At 46.6% G+C, this 13547-nt stretch overlaps 1 protein-coding gene across 4 annotated transcripts in view; it reads right to left on the bottom strand.

Moving 5' to 3' along the window:
• APPL2 (adaptor protein, phosphotyrosine interacting with PH domain and leucine zipper 2) overlaps window positions 1-13547 on the bottom strand; it is a 57727-nt gene that overhangs the window by 9619 nt on the left and 34561 nt on the right. For all 4 annotated transcript variants that reach the window (XR_009689807.1, XR_009689806.1, XM_061125458.1 and 1 more), the window contains exons 10-17: window positions 10547-10705; window positions 8920-9108; window positions 7434-7476; window positions 7292-7348; window positions 7103-7191; window positions 3297-3455; window positions 3089-3141; window positions 1373-1547 (exon numbers count right to left, since the gene is read on the bottom strand). Coding sequence is in view for 2 of the 4 variants with exons in the window: in XM_061125458.1 (XP_060981441.1) it covers window positions 1373-1547; window positions 3089-3141; window positions 3297-3455; window positions 7103-7191; window positions 7292-7348; window positions 7434-7476; window positions 8920-9108; window positions 10547-10705 (924 nt within the window). In the remaining 2 variants the exon portion in view is untranslated. The remainder of the gene's footprint in view (window positions 1-1372; window positions 1548-3088; window positions 3142-3296; window positions 3456-7102; window positions 7192-7291; window positions 7349-7433; window positions 7477-8919; window positions 9109-10546; window positions 10706-13547) is intronic.

The raw sequence follows: 13547 nt of genomic DNA, 5'->3' as shown, positions 1-13547 counted from the left end.
ACATACTTGGAGAAAAGCTTTAAATAAATGTAAATTTTTATTCGTAAGAACCTCATTCTCGAAGCAGGGCACTCAAAGCTGGTGCCCTGGGACAACCCAGAGGGGTCGGAGGGGAGGGTGGAGGGACACATGTACGCCTGTGGCTGATTCCGGTTGCTGTATGGCAGAAACCACCAATTAAAATGAATGAATTAATTAAAAAAAACCCTCATTCTAAGTAGGTTTGTAACAAATGAAAAGGACTGATTTTAATAAATGGAAGAAACTATATTCTGATTTTTGCCAAAGTACCGGTTAACTGTTTTGAAACTTACCATTTATTGAGCACCTTCTATGTGACAGTCATGGCTGTATTTTACATGAATTAACTCATGACATTAATTCCTCATGACAACACTATGTGATGTGGATATGGTTGTTTTCATTTTATAAGTGAAGAAACTGAGGCACAAAGGTTAAGTAACTTGCTCGAGTTCAAACAACTAATAAATGCCAGAGTCAGGAATAAGACTCTAAAGCAGTGCTGCTGTCCCATAGAAATTTAATGTAAGCCTTATATGTAATTCAAAAATTTCTAGCAGCCACATCAAAAAAAAAAGTGAAAGTGTAATTAATATACTACTATAACAGATCTAAAATCTTACCAGCCAAAGGTGTTACTAACATAACAATTACTTTGCTTTCTCTTTGAGGTGGGTATGACCCTGACCCTAACCCTAGTATGAGAGCTTAAATATTGGCATGTGTTTTACACTTCTCAGCTCAGATGAGTTAGGTTTCAGATGTTACATGTAGCTGCAGCATGGACAGTGCAGGTCTTAATAAAACCTGTGCCAACCACAGCTTGACCACTGTTTGCCATCATCCATACAGGTCTTATTATATGAAACCCCAAATCATGTAGTTGGTATGGCTTGACTTTATTTTCAGCCCAACAAATATTAACCAGATTTTCCTTGTGGTGGTCTAGTTATCTCAGGAAGGCTCATGTTCTGTTTTCACAGTTTCTAAGGTTTTATTAAACAGTACTCTGAGCTGAGGTGAAAGAAAAAACAAAACCCCTTTCATTTGCAAGCTCAGAGAGAGAGTACACTCAAAGGACAGCATCTTTATGCACAAAGGGTGGGATTCACTCACCACTGAAAATACCAGTTTCTAAAAGTACCAGCTTTCGTCTTTAAGGGCACTTCTTTGAGCCAGTGTATCTTATGAAATCGAAATGTATTATAAAAAGCAAAGCAGAAATATGAACCGTGTCTTCACTTAATCCAATCAAACAAGTATTCTACTGTGAACATTCTAGACGGTTAGACATGCCTTAACAGGGAGTTGGCAGAAGCTGTAGGAAGTCTGAGAGCGAAACTGAACGCACCTCAGGGCCTGACTGGTGACCATCAAGTGGGACTCTGTCGTCCGGAAGATGTTATGAATAGCCCGAGCAGCCAGCACTTGTCTCATCGCTTCGTAAATCACTTCCGTAGTGTTGTCTGTTTTGACTGCCATTGATCCCAAAAACCGAACTATAAACATCTGCTGCAAAAGAGAATCTGCGAGAGAGCATTTTCCACTCAGGATCATGTTCACTTCCTGCCTGCCGACCCACGTACAAGAGGCACACGTTCTGGTCTGAAGACAGGCCAGCTTCAGCTTCTCCTTGCCTTCTGGAGGGCTTTCTAAAGCCAAAACTTCTCAGTACTCTGATTATGTAAACCACAAACCGCCAAAGCTCTGAATCTTCTACTGTCTACATTTTGTCTGTTTGGAACTATTCATTAAACTAGAAAAGCACCTCTTTTTCTTCATCTATAAAATGAAACCAGATGAATGTCCTTCTAGTACTAAAACTCTAGGTGACCACATGTAAAAGAAAGTGTATCATCTTCCTTTTGTCCGAAAATGAGCTTTTCCAGATAATAGAATATTCATTCATTACTTTGGCCTGCTGATAAAATCCTCTTATATAAGAAAATTTATTTGAAGACCTGATGTTGGATCTCACTCAATTTATGCACATCATTTATTACTGAAGGGCAGTGATGACATTCCATAAACTCTGGGAGATCTCACTTAACTTATTTGATGCTGATGAGCTTACAGTATTGGCTTCTTGATAATAACACATAACCTGACAAGCTGAGTGACAGCAATCACAATTGGAAAATCATGAAGAAGGTTTGGAAGATCTTTTTTTCTGTAAGAACAACAGTTCTCCTTTCTACCATTTGAAAGTAAGCAGCCTACATTTTCTTCACTTTTCTTCCCTTTTAGTATCCTAGCCCCTAAAAAATAACTAAATGGTTAAAAAACAAATTAGGAAAATATAACTGACATGTTATAAATGGTTACTCCCATATGAAGATACTTTTTACAAGTTTGATGTTTTCTGTAGAGACCGGTAACAAAGTGTGGACTGTGTGAAAAGTCAGCTAGAGAGTCAGATCTGAGGCAGAGCCTATTTAATAACATCATTTTTCCTTTTTCTGCCTAAAGCTGTGAGAAATGCCTCTTCACAAGTCCTACTTTTAAATTTACATAAGTGGCATTTCATTCTAATGACATTCTGTGGCTTCAGTCAGGAAGCTGTGTTAAAACAAAAGGCCTTGCCAGCACTTCTGAACTGTCCTGGCTGGGAGCTGCACTCTGTGGAGTAGCAGGTTATGGTTAGCTCTATTGGGTATGTTCTTATGTACCTTACAAGAATGTAAATCAGACAACAATCTGAGTTACAATGAATTAAATACCTTTTATTCCCCCCCCCATCTTTCATATCATCTTCAAATTTAAGAATGAGTTTTTGTGCTTTTATTTTTCTAAAATGAAACAGCCTATTTATGACTCATCTGGATTTTACCCTCTTGGAGTTTGTTTTGCAGTAACATGATAGCAGATTTAGATTCGGCAACATTGCTCTGCAGGAGCTACAAAAAGGTTATGGATGTGGCTAGATGGTACGATGCTTGCAGAGAATGTGTCAGCCACCCCTCAGTTTCTACGCTAGACCTGTCCTAACATGACTTCACATCTTACTTCAAGGGCCCTGATAATTCTGTGCTGGGGAAAGAAAAAGCACACAATACGAGCCACTTACCTTCTGCTTCTGGAAATGTCGCATCCTCAGTTTCACCAAAGGGGTTGGTACGCCTAGGGGGACAGCCAGAGTCAAAACAATCCCAAGGGCTTCAGTTCAAACAACACTTAACACCTGAACTCTACACCAGAAGGGGACAGTCTCTGGGGAGGGGGGGCAGGGGGGGAACGACATTCTCCCAGAGATAACCCCTCTTTTTAGCCCATACCTGCCTCCTCTGTTCTGATCAAGGAATTCTGTAGCGGGAAGTACAATGTCAAACTGAATAGGTGTTCCAGGTGCAATTAGTTGTTCAGCTTCAGGTATAATGACTGTTGCTTTTGGAACTATCTTGTCATTTTCCACCTCTGAACTTTTCACATTCTGGCTAGAGTACAAAGTTGGAAAAAAAATTTTTAAATGCCTCTTGACCTTAAGTTTTTACAATCAAATGAATACATGTCAAATGCCTACGTGACTTTTACAGGTAGATAAGGGAGAAGATCTAACTTACTCTACCAATAAATCTTTTAAGTTGTCATTCACATCCGTGGTTAAAATTTGTTAGATACAGCTGGTTCTGTGCATGACATTCCACATGATGCTAGACTGCTGCTTATATTACCTATTAATTTCCTGTATCTTTCTCTCTTTAAGACAGGTTTTTGAGGGCAAGAGCTGTAGCTAAATCCTATTTATTGCTTGGTACACAGTAGGCACTCACAAATGTTTGCTGAATGAATACTACATTTTGGCCTAGCAGTCACACCCTGGCTGTCCTTCCTCCTGAGGGCCTCACTCTCCCCCTCTCAGCGCACCCTCCACTGTGCTCCTCCTGCCGACTCTGCCTCAGTTCCACTGCTCACCCTCTCCTGCACTGCAAACATCAACTCAGATCGCCCTCCGTCCACCAGGCCTTTCAAGCCAGCCCGACCCTCTCCCTCTGCAGTCCTGTGGTGCTTCTCAGGAAGGCAGGAGGATAGTTGTGGACCTCCATGTGCCTCCGGGGCTTAGCACTGGACCCACACATGCTGTTTGGAGATTGTGGCCAGAACAGTAGAGCACTGTCTGAACAGTGATTCACCCTGTCTGTCCTCTTCCAGTGTCAGCATGCTGTAATTTAACCTTTCGTATGTTTATAATCTTTTCTCCTGAGCTAGAGTGTAAGTGCCTGTGAGGGGCAAAGAATGTAAAAGTATTTTGAATTTCTTACATTATTTGAACCAAAAGAAGACTCTCAGTATCTTTCCATTCATTTGATATTTTGTATATCAGTATTTCAAATTTCTCAAGTATGTCAATAACTTAATACATTGTAAGAACTATTTTATAGTATCATCTGACAAATGAGCATAATGAATGGAAAGTGGACAGAGATACAACAGACAGAATAGTAGATAGTCACTACAAGGAGAGACACTTCGTTTAACCTCCACTAACAGAAAAGGAATCCACAGCTTCTAGAGAAGCTGATGATCCTGAATGCACTCGGTTATCTGGTGGGTGAGCTAGATTAAGAACTGAGTCTTTCCCACAGTGTCACACTGCCTTAGTAAGCAGAATGACAGAATCACACCTGCTGTTCAATGCAGTCTTTAAGAGGGAAGTATGATTCAAGTGACTCACTGGAGGAAGGTGTGAGTCTGACTTCCTTCACAATCTGTCCCTGTCTCCCTCCTTCCCAAGCGCATCTCCTCTCTGGCCTCCCTTGGCTGACCATCATCTAGTTACACTGATATCCTTTCAGTTCCCAAAAGACACCAAGCTCTGCTCTGCCATTCAGCCGCCACAGCTGATGTCGGGAATGCAGTATGTCTGGCTCTCTACAAGAGAGGCTACTTCTCATCTCTTACTTCTCAGTTTAAATACTATCTCCCCAGACAGGCCCTAAATTGGTCTCCTCTTTATTCTTTACGACAGCATTCTTATCTTTACCATAATAGTGCTTTCCTGTATTTTAACTTATTTACCTCTTGCCTGTCTTTCCCTACGAGTCTGTAAGTTTCATGCCCTAGCTCATTGCCTGGCCACATACTGGACATTTAACAAACATGTGTTGAACAACAGGATAAATGAATGAACATTAGCTATAAGTAACTGCAGAATGAGTGAAGGCCACACATGAGATATGCTTGGAAGTGAACAGCAATTTGTCCCCAAGAACATAGTTTGTCTGCTTCACCCCCTCACTGTCATCAGAACATTTCTTTATCCTTAATGAATTGACCCTAAGAGAGTACCCTGCCCCTCCACTGCTCAGAGGCCACCTGGCAGCCATGTGTCACCCTGCCAGTCTCTGGGCTGATTCAGCCAGCTGGCTACAGTCATTTTTTTCTAGGGATTCTTCTATGGGGTCCTTTGTAAGAATGTAGTTTACATATTCTAGAAGAGAAGAGAAAAATCAGTTACTGAATCTGAGCTGCAAACTGTTTTTTCAGAAAGCCAATCACACCTAATTACTAACAATAACTGAACTTTGGCACCCCAGAAAGACAGTGTTTTAAGAGTGGGAAGAGGCCTCGGAGGTGGTCTAATTCATTTCATGTCAGAGTCGGGACAGAGGCCTGGAATGTTGATAACTCACTCAGGCACATCCAACTGTGTTCAGAGCAGAGCTGTTGGTAAGACTACGTCTCCTAACTCCAGTCTAGGGCATGTTCTCCACTCTGTCCCCCTCACATTCTTGTGCCCTCACACTCGCGTGGCTTTACAAAGAGAGGACAGACACTGACCCAATCCAAGGCTCAGAGAGGAGCCCCACTGGCTGGATCTGGATTTCCATTTCCATTCATAAAGTGCTTTCCTTAAAGCTGCACTTAATAAGCATGCTACTTGTGTGTAAACTGGTATCCTTAAATTAGGGCACTGGAGTGTTCTCAAGACTTGCTGCCTCTTCCTCATGTTCATTCCCTTGGCTCAGGTTCTCCTCACAGGACACCGCAGGGGGCCCTCTGCCCTTCTCCTCTCCCACCCCACCCACTCTCTCCTCGGAAGGGCCACCAAGCAGTCTGGCCACGGCGTTCAGACTGCCCCCCCTTCTCAGAGCCTGCCGCTGCCATTCTTTCACGGTTGGACTCAACCTGTCTTGTTTCATCGCGCACTCTTCCTCCTCCCGTCCCCATGCTGGGTGTGTGAACACTGGCTCCACACTGCACCGGACTGAGACCCTGGCAAGTTACTTAACTACTCTGCGCTTTCTGACAACTGTCTGCTGGAATCACTGGACAGCAGCCGTAAAACACGTTAACGGGGTTCTTCCTCCCACGCCACTGAAGATGGGTGCCTGACACACCCATGATTTAACTCACCCCTTGATACCACGCTTTCATCAGCATAACAGATAAATCGGCCTGCTATTATTTAACCAGTGGAAAATCCCATTTAGATAAAGGGCAGCATTCCTAAAATAAATCCTAATGCAGCATTCAAAACAAGAGGATAGCTGTCCATGTGAAAATGCTCACTATAAATGACAACAGCAAAGGAAGGGAAGACAACCAATGTACTCAAACAGACAATAATAATAATTGATGGAATAGTGTGGAGTTAAAGGAACAATTATGAAAAAAGTAAAAATATGAAAAATATGTATATGAAACATGCAGATATGAAAATACCACTGTATGTGCTGAGAAGGCCTACAGCTGTAACATGGACACAAAAAAGGTGATTTTCTTCCTTATTTTAAAAAATTTTGTTTTGGTTCCATAACTCTGCTGATACTGACACGAATGTGGGGAGAACTCCTGACTAGCAGACATGCTGGTCGGTGCACATGCCATTGGCTCAGGCTGTAGCCACGTGGACCCGGGGAAGGCGGCTGATGTTGAAAGCAGGCAGCTTTGAATCCCGGCTTGGCCCCCCATCTGTGGTGTGACGCTGAGCGAAGTGTTTACCCTTTCCTGGTCAGAGTTACTGTTTCTATAGAACAGGGCTGGACTGGGAGGTCTGGAAGCATGAAATTTCTAGTACATGTGAAATTCCTAATACACAGTTTGGCTCCAAAAAGCTACTTTTCTTTTGTCCTTTAGTTACCTGGGGCATGGACTTTCTTGTTTTTTTGCAAAGCTTGTAACTGGAGTCACTGCTTGGAGAGCCGTCTGATTCAACTTGATGGCGACCGCCTAAAAATCCACAGGAAGACACACTCAGGTCCAGGAGGTGGATGCTTACCTTTCACACTGAGAAAAGTGCTGAGACGCAGGCGGGGTGGCTGTGAATTACCTCTGGGTTGTCAGTCAGGTAGATCTGTCTGGAGATGTTGTTTATTGCACATATCCACTGCAGACGACATAAAAAAAAAATCCTGCTGAATCCCAAAGTCACCCACCATACTACAACAGAATGGAACACATGAAATCTTTACCTCTTCGTTTTCCTTTCTGCTTTCTGCCTGGAGGATTATTCCCCTGAAATAAAGAACATCTAAGTAAGTGCCTCCCAGATCTCTGTGACTGGGACATACTTCCCTCTCCTGGGCCTCAGGTTTCCCATCTCTACAATGAACAAGCTGGACTCAGACCTGCTAGCCCAAGGTCATGATTCTGCAGCGTGGACCATCTTGTGGCCCTGCGTAGATGATCCAAGGTGGCCAAAACTCTGGCCTCACTACTCCTCCAGCCACACCCAGAGAAGAACCAGCAGCCATTCCACACCTTCCTAAAACTGAATAGCTGCATGCCCTGGGCTGGGAGTAAGACACAAGTCACACTGCCCTACCTCCATAAAGGCATCGCTCCTAAAGGGACTCCACACCTGCCGGCTCGTGTGTTCCTCATCTCATCTCTGGGAGCTGGGCAACATGGATCGTATCCCTATTTCTTACCTCAGGGAAGTGAAGCCCAGAGGAGTTACGTAACTGCCTGGGACTGTGGCTAGAATCCAGAATCTTCATTCCCAAGTCATTCCCCAACACCCAGGGAGGAAGGATGTCTAAATATGCTCTGCCATTCTGGGAGAAGAGACGGTCTACACCATACAACACTGCCCCGCCCCTGAGAACGTCAGTTCAGAAGCCCAGTGGAGAAGGGAAATGTAAGCAGAGCAGCTCTGAGCACAGGGCCGCTCCTCCCACAAGCAGGTGAGGGCTGGAGCACCTCACGGGGCTCCGGACTCCGCGGAGCAGTTTCAGAACAATGCTCTAAATGAGAGGGGATCCCGCCTGGACAGGGTCTACTGTGATGACAAGAGCCTGCCACTGTGTAAGTGTGTGGTCTCTTCTGGGCCTAAGGTGCACAGCAGTATGTGGGGACAGCGGGTTAACGAAACGACACTGCTGCAGCCGAACGTCCTGCTCACATCAGCTGGGTCAGCTGGAGGAGTGGACTCCTCAGGCAGGCACCCACCTTCCCCTTCAGCTGCACAGCCAACCCCCATGATGCAGACACAAAGGCTTGTCTAGTAACAGGAAGAGCCTGGCACCACCCCTCTTTCTGAGCTGCTACTGATCAATAGCTCCTTCCATCGCTCTCTACACATGTAGGTCACCCCTTCTCCAAAGTCACAGACAAGTCCTGCCTGGAACTTCTTCTTTTTGGCTGCGTGGCATGCAGGGTCTTTGTTCCCTGAACATGGATCCAACCTGCACCCCCAGCAGTGTAATAAGCATGGAGTCTTAACCACTGGACCTCCAGGGAAGTCTCCTCCCTGGGACTTCTTATATAAGGGAGGCTGGACTCTATATGGTCCTGTGTCCTTGCTTAATTAAAGAGAACATAAAACCAGCCTCTGCAAAGGTCGACATCACTCAGAACGGGGCCTCCCCCAAGGAGGGCCAGCTCGCAGAGTGACCTAGGAGGCCCTCACAGAGGCGGACTCTGCCCACTCCTCCCGCAGGAGCCCATGTGGCCTACGCTTTTCCATTGGGAGTGGTGATCTGGAAGCAGTATCGCCGGTCCTCACAGTCCACCGCCATCACAGAGCAGTTGTCCAGGTCCTGGATCAGGCCCCCGGCCACGGCGCCCCGGGGCTGGCACATGAGATTCCCACCTTGGGTGAAGAAGTAGAGTCTCTCCCAGGTGGTGGAGACCAGCCCTGTTTTACTGTGAGAATTGAATTGTGAAAAGCCTGTCAGCGCTAGGAAGCATGAACAGCACCTCAAGAGTCTTGCTGCCTCTTTATGGATATTGGTAGTGTTTTAGAAACAATGGGTTTCTTGACATTAAAGCAAAAGTGCTTTGAAAAGAATTCAAGTGCAAAGACTAGCAGGGGAGGGACCACGTGGCCTGAACGAGTGGGAAGAAGACAGGCTCTGCTGGTCCCAGGGCCAGCTCCAGGATGTGTGCGGGGAGACTGCAGGCACCTACGCCACTGCAGCCAGACTGCTTCTCAGCCCAGTGTCAGCCATCGGACACTGAAAACCTGGACGACCACTTCTCTTAAGACTCAGAGCTGAACTACTCGAAATCTAGTTATAGAGTTACCAGGGTCACCTTAGCCCACAGCACATACCCCAGAATCCTGGGTGCCTTTTATCAGACTGGGTTTTGTTCCAGCTTAGGTGTTATTCTTGTTTTTTGGGCTGTTTACAAGAGAAAAATCCAGTTCCTGGCCAGTAACACCAGAACCTTGTGGCGTTTTCTGTACAGAACTAAAGGAGATGTGTGGCTTGTGATCTTGACAAGCTTTACAGACTCTCAAAGCTCTACCCTGGAAGGAAAACAACTGGCTATTCCTCTTCATACACCCTCCATTTGGGGGGCATTGAATATATTTACTTCATTCCGTGTGTATGGAGTGGTGACTATGTATGGGACACCAGGTTTCCTGCCTCAATAATTACAATTTCCAAAAATGGTAACAGCTAACACTGGAGTGCTTGTACCTGCTAGGAATTACCTCAGTTAATCTTTGTAACAATTTAATGATGTAGGTTCAATTTTCAGCTCTATTTGACAAAAGAAGTGACTGGGGGCCCGGCCAAGCCAGGGCGTCTGACCAGTAGGAGTTCACCACTGCACCTGCTCTGCTCTCAGGCACAGGTAAACCTGAGTGTCTCTTTAATTTGAAATGGGCAATTGGAAGACCTGAAGGTTAAATGTGAGATTCAGTCTATAGAAATCTAGACGACTCTGAAAGGTTCCTTGCCCTCAGACTCTGGCCTCAGTGCTGGGCCACTGGCACGCTGCTCTCACTCACTGGGGGTCTGGGGAAGGGTCTCAGTGGTCTAGGACGATGACCGGTAGGCGCTGTCTACCTACAGACGGCCTGGAGAGCAGGAGGGGGTGGCCTGTGGTGTCCTGGAGTCTTACTGGGTCTTATGGGCGAGTCTCCCGGGTTCTCACTCACACGACTGTTTCAAGCCCACCTCTCAGCACAGTTTGGGACCTGGCCCAGGTCCTGTGTCCCAGGCAGGAGGGGCGCCTGGTGGGAGCTCTTCCCCACCCTCACACACCCCCACCCTTTGATGGGGCACGTGACAGTTGCTCTTCACTGCTAGGGAACACAGCTTTCAGAAGGAGGCAAGCAGAGCACTCTTACTTTCTAAGATTAAGGTAACCGGCCTTCTGGATAAGGTTCCTGTTGATCTGGGGCGCAGCCACATCGAAGTCTGGGGTGTAAACAGCTTCATCCAGAGAAAGTAATTCTTGCTGGGATGCCCTCATCTTCTCTGCTTCCACTTCTAGTTCCACCTGGATGCTTGGGACAGAAGGTGTCAGGTCAGCTGCTTGTCACAGCAGACGGCGGCGCCTCCCCATGGCTTCCTGCCTCATGCAGGGTATACAAGGCTCCACCTGAGGCCCTGAAAGCTGAAGACCACAGGGACTCCAGTCTGTGTTACCCCAAGTGTCAACAGGACTGCTGTTTCCAAACAGAGCGTAACTGGGCAAGGCCTGAATCCAGGTAAGCGGTTACTCTGCCCACACAGAGGTGTCCAGGCTCAGAACTACCAGCGCGAGCTTGAGAAGGCAAGCCCATCCTCGGGAGCCACAGGTGCTGGCAGCTGCGGAAGTGCCGGAGAGGCGAGAAGGAGACGGCCGTCACTCATGCACCCACCTACCTGCCATCTAGGCAGGAGTGGAGGCGCAAACACAAAGGCAAGGCCAATGCTTTTGCCTTGTGTGATAGCTACTCAACTGCTTTTGAGTTGAGACGGCACGGGCTGGCGGGCCAGTTTGCCCATGGTCTGGCTTTCATTTCCTTGTGCCCTCAAGTGTGGAAAACCTGGAAGCTTCACCTTGAAACAAGCAGCTGCCCTTTCTCCCCCATAAAGTGAGGCCTCAACAGCTACCCCACCCAGTGAGGACAGCCTGGGTTATAAAGTCTTAAACACAATCTGCCGGGATGGTCCCTCCACCCAAGAAAACAAACTCTGGAGGCATTGTTCCACGTCCCCACTGCGGTAAGGAGGCAGGACTGAACTCCAGTGTTGGTTTCAGAAGGAAGCCTGGGGGCCAGTGAGTCCAGGGTTTTAGAGTGAGCTCCTCAGCATTTCCTTTCAAAAGCGTTCTGCAGGTGAGTGAGCTCGGGCTTGGTCATTCCACGTTCTCCTCTCAGAGGTTCACAGTGTCTACTGCCTGGGTCTTGTTTAATGTTGCCCTGATACAAGCAGACAGTCTGAGTTAATTTTGGCTATTGAGACATTTGAATGGAATGCCTGGGGCTCCACCAATGAACCTCATTAGTTTAACCTGCCTGTCACTGCCAAGGCTGAGAGAAAGAAATGAGGGAAAAAAAATTAAGCAGTAAAGACATAGAAAGAGGAAGCCAAACATATACAAAACCTCGCAGGCTCATCAGCTTTTGTGAGAAGCCTCTGAAGATCTCATGAAAGGTAAGCATGCTTTCCCCCAGAAAAGCCCTCATGTGAACCAACACAACATCGTGCGCACATCTGCAGGGAGCTTTTAGTAACTGCCCCCTCCCCTCCCCACCCATGTGGACTCGGGCTCAAAAACTGCGCTAACGCAGGAATTCAGAGAACAGGGTAGAAAGGTCACCATCTTCATATGTTCCCTTCAAAGTTTTTTGTTTTTTACAAAATCATGTTTTATTTAGTTAAAAAGTGTGTGAGACATGTAAATCCATGGCTGATTCATGTCAATGTATGGCAAAAACCACTACAATACTGTAAAGTAATTAGCCTCCAACTAATAAAAATAAATGGAAAAAAACAAAACAAAACAAACAAAAAAAAAAGTGTGTGAGAGGAGGAACCAAGAAAAAAAGGCTGAAGTGTTATCACTTGGAGTAGGGATTAAACGCAAAGCCCCTGGCACCAGGGGTGGTTTGAAATACCACCCATTTGGGTTCAGGCTGGGTTCTGAATCCTCTCACACCTGATGGGAGCCCAGGTGTCCATCTCCCGGGGGAGCACTGCAGAGCCCAGAGCCGCCGCGAGACACTGCTGCTCGGCCTCTCAGGTGGGCTGGCTGCTGACACACGGCAGCGCAGCGGTAAGACCCCTCCCGGTGGGGTGGCGGGGGGCAGCAGTACTTATCTACTCACCAGAAGAAAACGGAAGGGACAGGAAAATGAGAATTCTTCACTGAATGCTTTCACTGTTTGAACCAGGAGGTTCCGGGGCTCCCGGGTTCAGCTGGGAACCCTACCTGCTGCCTCTGTAGCAAAATGCCTCATCAGGCAGCAGAAACGTAACGCAACTCACAAAAGTAGACCCAGCCCTCGGGAGCAAGCTGTGTGGCCAGGGCCCAGTCATGAGACTCTGCGAACAGCTGGTGCCCTGGTGATGGTTCAGAGAGAGGCTGATAAGGAGAGAGGGCGCGAGCACTGCAGCATGCCGGAAACGGGCACAAACGTCCTGCCATCCGTTAATATAAAAATCTAGTCCACGAGAAAACCCTGAAGCACAAATAAGTCTCGCAGAGACACAGAAAACCACAGGACTCTGAGAGTTAAGGCAGGATGAGAGAGGTGGCGAGAGATAAGGGAGAGAGCGTTTTGCAGTGAGAAGTTAATGGGCTCCCTATTTTCACTTTCTCCTGACACTCCCAGGGGCTCACAGTCAAATTACAAGGCAGGAAACGGAATTCAGATTTCACAAGCCTCTCTAGCATAATTATAAACTTACCCTGCATCCAGAAATTGGGGTGGGCCGGGGGGGAAACAGCTCAGGGACTTTCACGAAGGAATATATGCTTTCCTAAACCACAATTCTCCTCGTGTTGCCCAAGTAAATTCTGCTCCTTGGCCTTTTAAAGATACTTTGAAATGCAATGTCCTCAAGAAAATGAACAACTTTCATTTTTCCACACAACATAAGATCCTATACTTTTTTTACACTGACTTATCAGTTATACATCTATATATATAGAGAGAGACAACATTTCTATATTCCAGCAATCGTGAGGGGTGCTCAAGGAACTGCGCGTCTGTGCTGTTAATGAAATGAGCCTGGTGTTGGCGGTGCCTGGGCGCCTTCCATGAGCTTACTACCGGGGACACTGATGGCAGGAAGCAAGGAGACTCCGAGCAGCCGCAGCCTCAATTAAACGTGGGCAGGGCAGTCTATATTTGCAAG

The sequence above is a fragment of the Dama dama genome, chromosome 22 (assembly GCF_033118175.1).
Source record: "Dama dama isolate Ldn47 chromosome 22, ASM3311817v1, whole genome shotgun sequence".
In the NCBI taxonomy this organism is placed as follows: domain Eukaryota; kingdom Metazoa; phylum Chordata; class Mammalia; order Artiodactyla; family Cervidae; genus Dama; species Dama dama.
Note: the sequence above shows the minus strand (reverse complement) of the source record. Positions and strands in the feature narration are given on the sequence as shown.